The sequence below is a fragment of the Rhamphochromis longiceps genome, linkage group LG23, assembly GCF_057381845.1.
Source record: "Rhamphochromis longiceps isolate RC_006_pf linkage group LG23, R_longiceps_female_GT1.1, whole genome shotgun sequence".
NCBI lineage: Eukaryota > Metazoa > Chordata > Actinopteri > Cichliformes > Cichlidae > Rhamphochromis > Rhamphochromis longiceps.
Window position 1 is genome coordinate 45,846,111 of NC_140578.1, and position 14,416 is coordinate 45,860,526.

The following is a 14,416-nucleotide window of genomic DNA, read 5'->3' on the forward strand; positions in this document are numbered from 1 at the left end:
TAATGTATGCTGTGATTAGTTAGTGCTCATTTAAAAGTTTAGGAATTGTTGTGCCCATGGTGCAGTTGTCATTGAGATTTCCTTTGAGAGGAAACATGACATGTAGAGTTTTTATGAAATGACAGAGACTAACAAGAGCTCAACTACAATAGGCTCATCCCAAACTGGATTTTTTATTCTATTAAAGCCACAACTTTAAAAAAACTAAAAATGTTTCCTCTTGTACCCGTTGTGTGAATTCTGTGGTAAACATGTTGCCCCATGTGATTTGATCTGTGAAGGAGAACGAGAAATGCATGCCACTTTCTTCATTTACGCTTTCTCTCGGAAACACTTTCTAAGACACTATGTCAAAATTTAGCTTTGTTCTTACATACACATACAATTTTACTTTACATTTCTGGGGGCAGACATTTAATTTGGTTATTAGCTTTCTAGGGATTTTTGTTTGTTTGTTTGCTTTTGTGTGTGTTTTGCCATTTCACTTTTTTTATCAAGCTTTTTTCCAGGATGGGATAATGTTTATATTTCTACAACTGCATATTTTGGAAGATTTTGCTTCTCTATGTACAAACTGCTTCCAGCACTGTTGCACAGTACAACAATGCAATGCCTTTCAGTGGTTTCAACAACTTGATGCAGTTAGAGCAATGCAGTTCAGTGTAATACTTTAACCTTTCAGTATTTACAATCAGAATTGGTGGGGTGGAGCAGTTTCCTCTCTACATGTTTCAACATCAGCAACTTCCCCCTATAAGAAACACGACAGAGCAGGATCAGTGGTGAGAAACTTGGACTTCTGGATGCTAATTTCTCTCTCCTAATGATGACTCTCCTGCACACTGTCCTTGCTCTGGTCCTCAGCTGGACAGGTCTCTCTTCAGTCCTGTACATTTTCAGTACTGGACTGTTTACTGTGGTTGCACTTTGGACTGCGAGGCTGCTGCTGCGTCACGCCTGGTACACTCACAAGTTGTCCTGTTTCAGCAAACCACAGACACGTTCATGGCTGTTGGGCCATCTTGGGAAGGTACGACACGCAGCAGTCATCTAGATTTTTATGATCTATTTGACATATTTATCTCTAAATCGTAACATAACTGTAGAGTTCCGAATTAAACAGGGTTTACTTTCTGTTGCAAAATATCACCATTATTTCCTCTTCGACTGTTTTAAACACCGCAAAACTTTAAATTTTGTTTCGGGATGAAACATTTTAGATGCAGAGCACAGAAGAAGGTCTTCAGCGGGTGGATGACCTGGTGCAGACATACAAACACTCCTGCTGCTGGTTCCTCGGTCCTTTCTATCATCTGGTCAGACTCTTCCACCCTGACTACGTCAAACCTCTGCTTATGGCACCTGGTAGGGTAAAACACCAACAGTCAGTCAGTATTAAACCACATTTCCAAAGCTTTTGTTCTTCTCTCACATCATCTGTTATTTACTTTTTTCAGCCAGCATCACAGTGAAAGATGAACTCATTTATCACCATCTACAGCCATGGCTGGGTAAGTCAGACATTTCAGCTTTTCTCATCCATGGTTGCAAGATAGGATCACTGTCAAATTTTTTTAAATTACCCAGTCTTAATAGAACATAGGAAATACAGGAAAGAATTATTCCTGCAAACTCTCTTTTTTCTCTCAGGAAACAGTGTGTTGATCAGTAACGGAGAGGTGTGGTCTCGCAAGAGGCGGCTGCTCACTCCAGCTTTTCATTTTGATATTTTGAAGAGCTACATTGCCGTTTTTAACTCCTCAGCTAAAACCATGCATGTAAGAGACACACAGGCACACATAGAGATACACAAAACATGCTAATTTTAGTTTTTACTGACATATTTAGACAAGCAAACACTTGAAACCTTTAAAAACTGCATATGGTTAAACTGATACAGCAATGAGGAAAATTAGGTTTCCAGTTAACTTCAGGTTACAAATTAAGTTAATTGAAGGTTACCCATAATCTTCTTATGGCCTCTGACAGTGGCCTCCTCTCTGTGCTTATCCTGCTAGACCTCAATGCAGCATTTGATACTGCTCACCATAATATTTTGCTACAGAGATTAGAACATGCCCTTTTTAAAAAAAAATTTTATTTTTTTTTAGACTTTACAGTGTGACTGTATTTATTCAGGGTCAGGACAAGATCTCATTTCAGATTTCAGAACTCCTTTACAACGTTTGTGTAATGTTTTCTTGAATAGCTTCTGAAGGACGGTTTTGATTCAAGTTATCAAAAGTTCCTGTTTGGGAAATTGTGAATACAACTTTTGTTTTCTTTTACAAATTACACGTGCACAGCTCTTATATTTGAGCTTCTCTGGGTGATGGCAGTCAGACTTTTGTTGCTTTCATCTTGCTCATGACAGATTTGTGTTGCACAAGAATGTTTGACACTGTATGTTTCGTCCTCACTGGTAGGTACCCATTACTACACATCACAAAGAGCATGTATAGAGGCGCTGCGCACACAAGCACACAACAGCAGTGACAAAACTGCGTACCCCAGAGGTTCCCGTTGCCACATTTCTCATTATATCAAGCCGTGCGAAGCTCACTTTGTATGGAGTTGCTATGGTTACTTGTTAGATCCAGCTGGTTATAGATTTTATATTTGTGTATTGTTTTATTTATATATTTTAATATTATATTATGATATTTTCCAGTATTGTCAAAAACGTATGCTTATCATGCACAGAGCAGGTGCTGTAAATTATATACCATATGAATCACACACCACATATGATTTGTTTCCATGCTTATGCTCACACCTTTATCCTGTTAATCCCTCCTTGTTTCCGTTTTCAGGACAAGTGGTGCCGACTTGTAGCAGAAGGCAAAACTAATCTGGAGATGTTTGACCACGTCACTCTGATGACTCTGGACAGTTTACTGAAATGTGCCTTCAGCTACGACAGCAACTGTCAGCAGTGAGATCAGCCACTTACTTCAACTGATATCTCCCATTTTTGTTGTAGTTGTCAGTTTCTAAGAAGATTGTCCCTCCAGGTCTTCCAGTGAGTACGTGTCAGCCATAGTGGAGCTCAGTGACCTGATAATAGAGCGTAGAGAAAAAAATATTTTACACCACTGGGACTGGATTTACTGGAAGACTCGGCAGGGGGAACGATTCAAACAAGCCTTAAACACAGTACACAGGTAATAATCTGACCTTCTGACATTCTGCAGCTGAGTTACACAAGTCACATAGAAGGCTGCAATTGTGATGACACATTGTTACTCCCAAATGGTGAAAACTAAAGTGTTACTGTCCTTTATGTTGCTTATCTTCTTTTCCTTGTGCAATACTGTTGAAAAAAAATCTATTTAAATCTAATGTTCTAGATACTTTTGATGCTGTAATATTCTTGAATAGTAACTTGTAATTATGTCTAATGAACTGTTGAGTATGGTAAAGGCAGGCTAGTGATGTAAACCGCTGCATTCTGGTTTACAGGTTCACTAGGGATGTGGTTGAGAAGCGCCGCACCCTCCTTAACCAACAGAGGGAGACAGAAGCACAATCTGAAATTGCTCCAACAGCCCAGAAGAGGAAAGATTTTGTAGACATCCTGTTGTCGACAAAGGTAGGATGGTACTCAACTTTAATAGAAAGCGACTGAAAGAAAATGAGCCGGGCTGAGCCGAGTAGATACCAGGAGGAGGTAGTAGTGGAAAAAAGGAGTGTATAGAGCCATTTTTAATTGAAATACTGCACCGGCTTAAGTGTCTCTTAAATAAGGGTTTGTAACATGTAGATGATTCATAATGAGGAAATTTCAACATAGCCAGACTTTCTCTGCATTAGCTGACTTCACATAATACTAGATGTCAAAATCTCACAGAGGTGAAAAATAAATTACCTGGAGTCATATTTAGTTTACTACTTCGTGCACTTTTGCTGCTGCTGTATATTTCATACAGCTGCACATTAAAGTTAAAACTTTTCATACATTTAAACATTAAAAGTTACTCTGTGTATATATATGTATACACTCATGTTTAAAAATGATTAAATCAACAAGGCACTTTGTTCACATTGTACTACATTAACTGTTTATTAAAACCTCTTTGCAGAAAAATTCAATCTTTCACTTCATTCTACCTGCATGAAGAATGTATCATAGCAAATCTCACAGCAAAATATTAGTTGTTGGATCTCTACATTTTCCCCGTGTGTTTTAGCATGCAGCACAGTTTCTGCTGCTTTGGGAGTAAGACAATATTTAGATGACACATATCTTTGGCCAAATGGAATTCAACTGTATTGATTTCACTGCATATTCTTCGAGCTGGTTGGATATATAGATGTGCTATACAGGCTCACTCTTATGGGCATCTGAGTGGGTCCTGGATAAGTCCTTTTAGTGACCAGTGACTTGTTTTTCTTGGCCTCCGCATATTAATTATCCTGCAGTTTGTTTATTGGATAAATTGGAAAGATATGGTATTCGAGGGAAAGCTGGTAACTGGTTAAAAAGTTACCTAACGGGTCGGGAACAATATGTTAGCATAGGGCATTACCATTCAGAGAAACTTGGTATTACATGTGGTGTTCCCCAAGGGTCAGTGTTGGGACCAAAACTTTTCAATGTATACATAAATGATATTTTTGATGTTTCTCAAGTACTTAAACTCATACTGTTCGCAGATGACACCAACATATTTTTCAGTAGCGATGATTATACTGATCTTGTAATGACCGTAAACAGGGAGCTAAAATTAATAAAAAAATGGATGGACATAAATAAATTATCATTAAATATAAATAAAACTAAAGCAATGTTTTTTGGTAATTTAAAATATAATGTAGAATTACCAATTATCATTGAAGGTGTACCAATTGATAATGTGAGTGAAAACAAATTTTTGGGAGTCGTAATTGATAATAAAATTTCATGGAAACCCCACGTCAGACACATAAAAACCAAAATTTCCAGAAGCCTCGCAGTTTTGAACAAAGTGAAACAATTCCTTGATAAAGATGCACTTCGTACTCTGTACTGTACCCTGGTTCTTCCATATCTTACATATTGTGTGGAAGTGTGGGGAAACACATATAAAAATACAACTAATCCATGAGTCACAGTACAGAAACGAGCACTGCGTATTATTCACAGGCTGGTTATCTAGATCATACTCACAAATTCTTTCTTCAGGCAAAGTTACTTAAATTCCAGGATCTGGTTAATTACAATACATCCATAATTTTGTATAAAGCTTTTACTAAACTTTTACCGGCAAATTTACAAACTAGATTTGAAATTCGAGAAAAGGTTTATAATGTGAGAGGCTTTGGAGAATTCAAATTACCCAGAACTCGAACAACCCGTAAAGGTTTTTGTGTGTCTGTATGTGGTGTGAAAATCTGGAACAGTCTGAGTTTACAATTGAAACAATGCAAAAATATTCATAGATTTAAATTTCTCTACAAACAGTTGGTCTGGTCACAGTATACTCAATGATGCTTTTAGTGTGCTCTGTAATGTCTGTCCTCTTACCATTGCTGGTATGGATTCCAAAAAAAAAAGTGTGTGTATGTATGTACATATATGTACATGTGTGTGTAGATATATATATATGTATGTGTGTTTGTTACTTGTAGTTATTACTGCCTGTTACCTGTGGTAATGCAATTTATAATTTATATATTCTGTATTCAGTTATGAAGGCTCTAATTGTTGTTTGCGAGCTGCCGTTTAGATGCTTGTATGTGCCCGGGGCTGTTGATGGGTCTGTATGCAATGATGGGCGTAGCTGCGGGAAGTTTGTTTTTTTTGTTGATGAGTGAGTATAGGGGTGGGATTTAATAAGTTTTCTTCGTCCCACTCCTTTTTCAGGCAATTTTTGTTTTTTGTTTTGTGCATTTTATGTTCAATATAGGTATTTGTTGTGCCTGAAAATGAACAAATAAATGAATGAAATGAAATGAACATGCATTACATTTTTGGCACTGCATTAGTTGCAAGATGTCTGTGTGTTGAAGGATGAAGATGGGCAAGGACTAACGGACGAGGAAATGCAGGCTGAGGCCAACACTTTCATGTTTGCAGGTGACATGTTACAGTAACATCTGTGGTCACACATAAAAATTACACCATAGTGGTAACTGCTGCTGTATACTCTAGGATGTCTCTTTAAAGCTGCAGCTCATAGTTTGCTGTCATTATCCTCACACTTTGCAAATCTTCCTTCTTCTCGGGCAGGTCATGACACAACAGCCAGTGCCATCTGCTGGACGCTTTATAATTTAGCACGCCATGAACACTATCAGGAAAAATGCAGACAGGAAGTGATGGACCTGATAGAGGGACGAGATGGACAAGAAATCCAGTGGTCAGAAAATACAAATGCCAGCAACATTATTGGTAGTTTCAGATGTTTACATGTGAATTTTATCTCAGTGCCCTGACATGACTTGATCTTAAGGGAGGATCTGTCCAACCTTCCCTTCACCACCATGTGCATCAAAGAGAGCCTCAGACTCCACTCTCCTGTGCAGGCTGTAACACGGAGTTACACCCAGGACATGGTGCTGCCAGGAAACCGAACAGTCCCAGCAGGTGAGGGGGGAAACTCTCTTTCAAGATTTTCAAATAGACTTAGGAGATTCAAGAGCTGTGTCTTGTCATAAATCATGCTTTAGCTTTCATTTGTGAGACAGTACTTTAAGGGATACTATTTAAGGAGAGATTACTATATATTAGTTCCAGTTTTTAATGTCAAGTTACACACTTAATGAGAGAAGCTGATAACGAATAAATGTTGAAGTTGTAAAAGGAAAGTTTAAGCTTTAACTAACTCAACTAATTGTTTCTTGTAAACCAGGTACAATCTGCTTGGTAAGCATTTATGGAACACACCATAACCCCACTGTTTGGACAAACCCACATGTAAGCACTTAGTAAGATCATCTTAATTTTTGATACAAATCTGTCATATTTAATCTTTGTCATTTGCTCTCTAACCAGGAATATGATCCCCAGCGATTTGACCCAAGCAACAAAAAGAGCCAAACCTCTCATGCCTTCATCCCCTTCTCCTCAGGCCCCAGGTTCAGTTTCAGAATTATTCCCAACAGTACAACTAGGAAATGTTTTGGTAGCAAAATAACAAGTATATTTTAACAGGAACTGCATTGGTCAGAAATTCGCCATGGTGGAGCTCCGTGTTGTTGTGGCGTTGACCCTGCTCAGGTTTCGACTGACCCCAGGAGTGAATCCTGAACTCGGGAGCAGCAGAGTTCGCCGTCTCCCCCAACTCGTCCTGCGTGCGGAGGGAGGCCTGTGGCTGCAGCTGGAGCCTCTGAACACGCCCACATAGCAGGAGCAGTCAGATGAATGAGCCAATAAGATGATATAGTAACTTGTGTTTTTGAGAAAAGAGTAAAGAAAAGATCAGCCAGGAAGTGAAACTTAATGCAGTATCTACGTCGATGCCCACTGACAAACGTTATCTATCTGCAGTAACTTTTTGGTGTATTTATCTAATATAGGAAAATGCAATAATAACCATGCAACTCTTTAATGTACCTCTCAGACCGTAATTAGCAGTTTGGTTTTGAGGTTTCATACATTAATATAAGGGCTAAAATCTTCTTGTCAGAAATCGACATTTAACTGGGCAAATAAAAAAATTATCTTCTTTAACATAAAAAGAAACATAGCATTCACAATTTTGTTTCCTTTCTTACATTTTGGTGGCACAGTTGATCTGTCATAACTTCGATATACTGCAGCTCTATATTTAAGTACTGTTAAGAAAAAAAATAAGTGAATTTCAAAAAAACCTTTTTTTAGATATAAATATACGGCTTTATAGCTTTAACTTTTACCTGCAATATTTTTACATGTGTAAAAATGATTACATTTTAACTATTAATATGATGAAATGTTCCTACAGCACAACTGATCAACCTTAGAGTTGCAGAAAAGTACTGTTATTATAATGTAATTGTATGTCAATTCTCCTACATGGCAGTCTTATTTAATCATAAAAATTACATACCACCCTTAAAAGTCAAAATGCTCTTAAATACTGTAAAACTAGCATCTGGGTTTGTAATTATAACAATCTACTGTTCATTGTTGATTCTATCAACTGTTATTGATATAATTTATTATTTATAACTTTATGTAAGAAATCGTGGTATTTAATAAAAAAAATTTTTAAAAATAAGTTATTCCAACCTACAAAGTTTAAAATGACGTTTTATTTAAAAAATTAAAAAATGTTAATGTTATTAAATGTTATTGGTATTGTAATCACATGCACATGTAATTACATTGCTAACTACAAATCTTATCAAATCAGACTGGATTCCATATAAACACTGAAAGTTACATTTAATATTAGCTTTGGTTTGTTTGATACTATCATAACAGTGCAGTAATACGGCATAGCATTTTGATTTTTATATAAACATTTACCTACTTAAACATTATAGAGTTATGAAATTCAGTTTTCCAATGACAGCTTTTAAACACACTTCCTGTGTCTCAACATTTAATCCTTTTTTTTAATCCTGTTTGTCATCCTTCACCAGGTACAAACTATAAATGGCCTGTTTCCTTCCTCCAAATTTTTTCCTTATTGCTGCCTATTGGATGAAACTTTTCAATTTCCAATCACATCATTTCAGATCTTGTCGAGGTTGCGCGGCAGAGTACCAGCACTAACACTGCTTCTGTTAAGAACTAAGATACAAAATGTTTTGACTGATTGGTGGCACAATTTTCTCAATATAACCCTTTCACTTCTGATATTTTTCAATAAAAAAAAAGTACAAAAATATTGATATTTTTAGTGTTACATAACTGATAGTACTTTAATTATATGAAATTTCAATAGCCATCTGTAAAATAATATTATGATTGATTGCATTTTAATAATGCAAACCTGTAATTTACATGCAATTGTTCATACTCATTACATTTGTATCTATATATAATCTGTATACAATATACATTTCTGAATCTGGCAACTACTGGACAGTAATTATAGTTTTCAAAGATAATTATATCTGCAAAATTCTGCAAAGATGTAACAGAAGAAAAATGTAAAATTACAGATTTTTTTTTACAGCGTATACAAGAACTCTATAAGAATTTTGTTTGCGTTTTGTTGATGTGCTGTAAAAAAAACAAAAACAGTTTTGCTCTAGCACAGGTTACAAAAATGCCCAGAACACAATACTCCCAGTCCTCCCAGTTCCAGTTTTGTTTTTGGTTTGTGTCCAGATAAATTGACAATGTGAAAAATGCAAGCATGTATTCTGCTTCAAAATGTATTCATAGCTGTAAATCCAATAAATCAAAAGACAAACAAAGATTGCTGGAGGAAGAAAGTTTATTCTGCTATATTCAATGTTTCCCAAATTCTTACACTTCCAAAATAAATCCTTTAATTTCCAGAATTAACTGAACATAGCCACATAATTAACATTTAGATAAATGTTACTTCCAAGTAAAGAGGCACAAATAGCATCACTTTCAACTTTAATTCTTCCACGCATCAAGGTGTACAGGTTTTCCATTGTTACACGTTATCACCTGAAGTTTGGTTTCAGTGTACTTGTATGAACAAGGGTTCTTGCTCGATTGTTTACATTTAATAACGTCATACTCTCTGGGGATGAATCCTGTGTTTGTTTTTACACACACAGTCAGAACTGATTCCAAATACTCTTCTTTGATGAAAGTGTTTTTCTCCTTGCATTCATTTCTGCCATTGATGTTTTTCATCATTTGATCACAGGAGCCCTTTCTCACAACGATATGTTTAGTTTTGAGCTTGTCATCAGTTTTACAGAGCACAGCAGGAGAAAACAGCACCAGGAGCAAACAGGCACATTGAAACCTCATGATCCCCTGATAAAGAAAACAGAGCATTTACATTAATATTTCCTCATTCTTGTTACTGGTGTAGTAGATCTGTCATAAATTTGATATAGTGCACATCAACTGGATGACACTGATCACATTTTACTTTGGTTTTATCTGAAAATGTGTAGATTTACAGTAAAACAGTGTTGAGCCTCCATCAAAATGTTTGCATTTATTTGATGCTCTGTAATAACAGAGCCACAGAGACACTGCTTTTGCTAAATGCAGTTTCACATACAAAAATATCGGTTACCCAGCACTCTACCTTTTTTTGTTTTTGCTTGTAGTTGTTTGGTTAACTCGCAGTGGCTCAGGAATGAGTTGGTAATCTGCAAAGTGGAGCAGAATCAATAATTCAGACTTTGGTATTCAACACACGTCTTTACACCTGTGTGTGAACTTCAGTTAAGAGTTTTGTCTATCAATGAGTTTCTTTCCTATAATATATGATAAATGAATGTTCTTACCAAACATGAAGTGAAGACTGAAGACCAACAGATATTATATTTTACATTTACAAGTCATAGTTTGCCTTTGTCAGAGCGTAGACTCTGTGCACTTCCGCTTTTATACATAAAAGCACAAACATCTCAGATAATTATTTGCATCACTTTTGCAACCTTCCTGAGACGCTTTAGCACTTCTCTATTTGTGATTAGGAAACAATGCAACTGTCACAACAAATGACCACAACAGCTTGTAGACACAGTTTGCTATTCAAAGCTGGTTTTACATTAAACAAGGTATTCCTGCATGTTTGTCGGCCAAACTGTGACAGCACTTTTTCACAGCACTATATTTATATAACTGATGATTTATACAGTTTGTGCACACTCTGCTAACATATCTGGTGCAACAACAGATGAACTATGATGTGGCATTTATTCTGTGACTGACAGACTTGTGAAATGTTTTGACAGTTTGCTCATATTTCCGCATTTTAAACCAGAAGACCAGTTGCACTTGTGGCCACAGGCATGACTCTAACATGACACGTATCTCTATACTTCTGAATATATCTACAATTTATAATTATTCTGCCACACAATATATACATCAAATAATATTCTGCCAGTCTGCTAATAAACTATTTGCACATCTCTGTTGTCTCTCCTGTATATGACAGACATCTATCTAATGTAGGTCAAGGTACACTGCATATCATATAGTATATGCTCGAAAAGCTAAAAACAAAATAGAAGTAATACACTTTTAGATTGTCTGAGGACACTAAACCTTTAGATTTTTGATCAAAACATGTTCCAGTTAAATATTTTTGATTATTCTTATTTATTTGGGAGTAACAATATGTAGTGACAGTTAAAGTTCAACTTATCAAGATGCCAAATGTCCCAGTATTAAAGTCTTGTGTTAGAAGTTTCATGATTTTAGTTTCTTGTATTATTAATTACACTTTATACACACTGTGGCCCCATTAAAGACTGATTTGGCCATGGTAAATTCAGATGAAACATTTCAAAGTTCATATTCACTCAGCTGTAATGTACACATGACTTATTTTGCCATTACCTATTACAATAGCTTACTGCGGGAAATGGTTAATGCGGTACAGAAGTTTAAAAATAAAGAAAGAAAAGCTAAAGTGGCGAAACTGTTTTGTGACTTCCATCTCTGTAGAGAGATAAGCACCTCTGCATGTCACATGGTCAAAATTCACTGAGTCAATGTCACGTCTGCAGGACGTGTGACTCTTGTGAACACACTGTACACCCCCTGTCTGCAACACCACTGGAGTCTAGAAAACAGCTTTTGTTTTGTTATGATCAGATAAGACATATTTCTCATGTAAACTCATAAAGATGTACATGGTGTGATGATTGACAACATAAAAGGACTTTTTATTTGAGCACTTTGGCCCTTTATGGTTTGCATCATGATAAAAAAATATTTGTTTTAGTTTAAGTCACAAATAATAATAATAATAATGTTAATGTATTAAACCAAATATATATGTGTGTGTTAGCAGAGAAGGGCGTAAGTGCATTTCCTTGTTGTGGTCATGTCTCTGTAACTCTGTTGGTTAGTTGTTTATATGCCGTATATGGGCTTAAAATACACACTATGAAATGGACAGGAAGTGTGGGTGCTAAACTGTTGCTCTGCATACCACAGGAGTAGGGCAGGAGCTGCACAGAGGAATCAGGGTTCTTTCTCCCTTGGCTGTTTTGTTTGACTTTTTGTTCCTTTTTTGGTGATTTTCATCTTTAAGCAGGTCAGTCTTTGAACTTGTTATATTTTACCATTTTGCCTTTGTGTAACCTTTTGCTAGTGGGTAATAACATTTCCGTAGGCCTTTTGGTTATAAACACTGATATCTGAAAAATGTACATCATAAAACTGCATGAATACAATGTTTTTAGTCCTTCATTAATGATAAAACTATAATAATAATGGCAGTTGCATTTTGTTAGTACTAAGATTGACCAGAATCGACAGGATTAAAAAAGATTACATCAGAGGGACAGGTTTTGGAGACAAAGCTGGAGAGGGCTGGTGTGACAGATGAGGATGGTAAGGATAGGATGATAACTAAAGCGAACAACTGAAAGGGGAAGAAGAAGACTAGAAGTTGTATACAAAAAAAGTATTACATTAATTAAGTAATATCCTTGGAATGCTTCAGAGTTAAAGAAAACAAAAGTAATAGTGTCTCAGTGAATTTGTATATCTGATAAATGACCTCCATAACTTACACACAGAGCTGTTTGTGAAAATAAGTGACTCGTTGTTGTTGGATGTTGTTCAAGTCATATATCTCACATACACAGCTGACTTTAGTGGTTACTTTGCTTTTGTTAAAGTTAAAGAGTCTATCAGCAGGTCACTGTGTAATGTATTTACTATGATTCAACCATATTCATCAGATTGAATCTAAAAATACATCTTTACCATCTGGTGCTTCAGACGACCAGCTTATGTCCACCGCAGATTAACCAACCAACCCGTTCTCAGTCAAGTCACAAAACTAAGTAATTCAGCAAGTTTGCATTACAAAAATTTAGTATATTATAAAAAGTTTGTTTTGTTTTCTTCTTTTTCTGTACTTACTGTTATAGTGTACTAGAAAGGTCCTATTTTTCTTGTAATTCCACAAAAATGTAAACAAAAATTCAGAAAGTTAATTTCCCAGAGTATTGTGTTGGATGTCATTTACTCAGAAAATGTTTTTTTTATTATGACTGTTTAAACAATATTATATTTTTTTTGTTCTACAGACAACTGCCCACTAAAATCAAAACTTTAAAGAGGACAGACTAATGTAAATGTTTGGTTTTTCTTCACCAGGGACTCATGAAGGTTCAATGTGCCTGTTTGCTGCTGCTGCTGCTCTCTGCTGCTGTGCTCTCACAAACTTATAAAGATTTCAAAAGGAAACACATCCTTCCAAGAAAGGGCTCTCATGACTGTAATAACATGATGATAAATGTCAATGACATAAATCAGTGTAAGTCAATAAATACTTTCATGAAAGATAAGGTGACCTTAGTAGTTGCTTTGTGTAGCACTAACAAAAAGGGGTTTGTCACCCACAAATTTGATGTCATTGACTGCATAATGATAAGCAGCAAACCTTGTTTATACCAAATGCTAACACTCAGAAAAAACAAAAGGATAAAATGTGAAAATGGCCTACCTGTACACCTTGAGGCCTGAAGTATCAGGTTTCAATGATGCCTTAAACGGTTCTCTGTCTTTCTGTTTCTTTATCAGTTATACATTTTATTGTGTGATGCTGAATCTGAGTAAATAAGTCACAAAAAGAGTCCCATCAGTCAGACTCTGCCCAAACTTTGCCTGTGCCACAAGCCTTTAATTTTGACCTTCCTTTATAAACATTTACATTTGATTTAATAAAGGCTTTCTAAAACCACAAAATTAACAGATAGAAAGTATGAAATTGTTTGAAATGTGTCTATGAGGAAGCAATATGTTCATAAAAAATGTGAATTTGAACATGTGCTATCTCAAGTATATCATAAAATAGTTTGAAATGTTTAATCACTGTAGGGTCTGTGATTTGGTGCTATATAAATAAAATGTCATTCAATTTAATGCTGTTTTAAATAAACAGTAGAAATTCCTGATTATGTGTGTGTTGCTTGTTGAAGCACTTTGAGTTTGTTGAAGACCATCTCTGAAGATGTCCTTTGGATCAGTTACTATCCTTACATGACATTATCGTGTATAATGTGTGTTTTAACAGTTCTGAGAACATGATTGTGATTGGCAGTCAAAACTACTGTAACAACATTTGTTGATAAGTTAACATTTGCACGTTTTCACTTTTTGATCATCTGGAGATCATTTAACTAAAATAAAAATGTGCAATCTGACAAACCAGGCTCTTGATTTGTCTCTTAAATTTTTGTGTTCAGTACTGGCATAATCATAAACTGATGGTGAGACTAATCAAATAGTTATTGTGGTATTAAAATGTAGCACGGGCTACTCAAGTGAAATATCTTCAGATTTTACTTAAACACAATTCTTACATCATTGTTATGT

General features: G+C 35.8%; 1 protein-coding gene across 1 annotated transcript; it reads left to right on the top strand.

The window, feature by feature from the left end:
- The first annotated feature begins 796 nt into the window (after positions 1-796).
- On the top strand, positions 797-8,024 carry cyp4f3 (cytochrome P450, family 4, subfamily F, polypeptide 3). The gene is made up of 13 exons (XM_085399403.1): positions 797-1,030; positions 1,221-1,365; positions 1,458-1,511; positions 1,651-1,778; positions 2,814-2,935; positions 3,015-3,164; positions 3,463-3,592; positions 5,992-6,058; positions 6,212-6,341; positions 6,435-6,568; positions 6,834-6,898; positions 6,977-7,059; positions 7,136-8,024. The coding sequence occupies exons 1-13, from the start codon at positions 824-826 to the stop codon at positions 7,326-7,328; spliced, it is 1,608 nt and encodes a 535-aa protein (XP_085255529.1). The 5' UTR covers positions 797-823; the 3' UTR covers positions 7,329-8,024.
- The last annotated feature ends 6,392 nt before the right edge of the window (positions 8,025-14,416 follow it).

Coding starts and splice junctions, on each gene's coding strand:
- cyp4f3 (XM_085399403.1), top strand. CDS start 824: ATGATGACTCTCCTGCACACTGTCCTTGCTCTGGTCCTCAGCTGGACA. Junction 1,779..2,813: donor CCTCAGCTAAAACCATGCAT/GTAAGAGACACA, acceptor TTCCGTTTTCAG/GACAAGTGGTGCCGACTTGT. Junction 2,936..3,014: donor TACGACAGCAACTGTCAGCA/GTGAGATCAGCC, acceptor TTGTCCCTCCAG/GTCTTCCAGTGAGTACGTGT.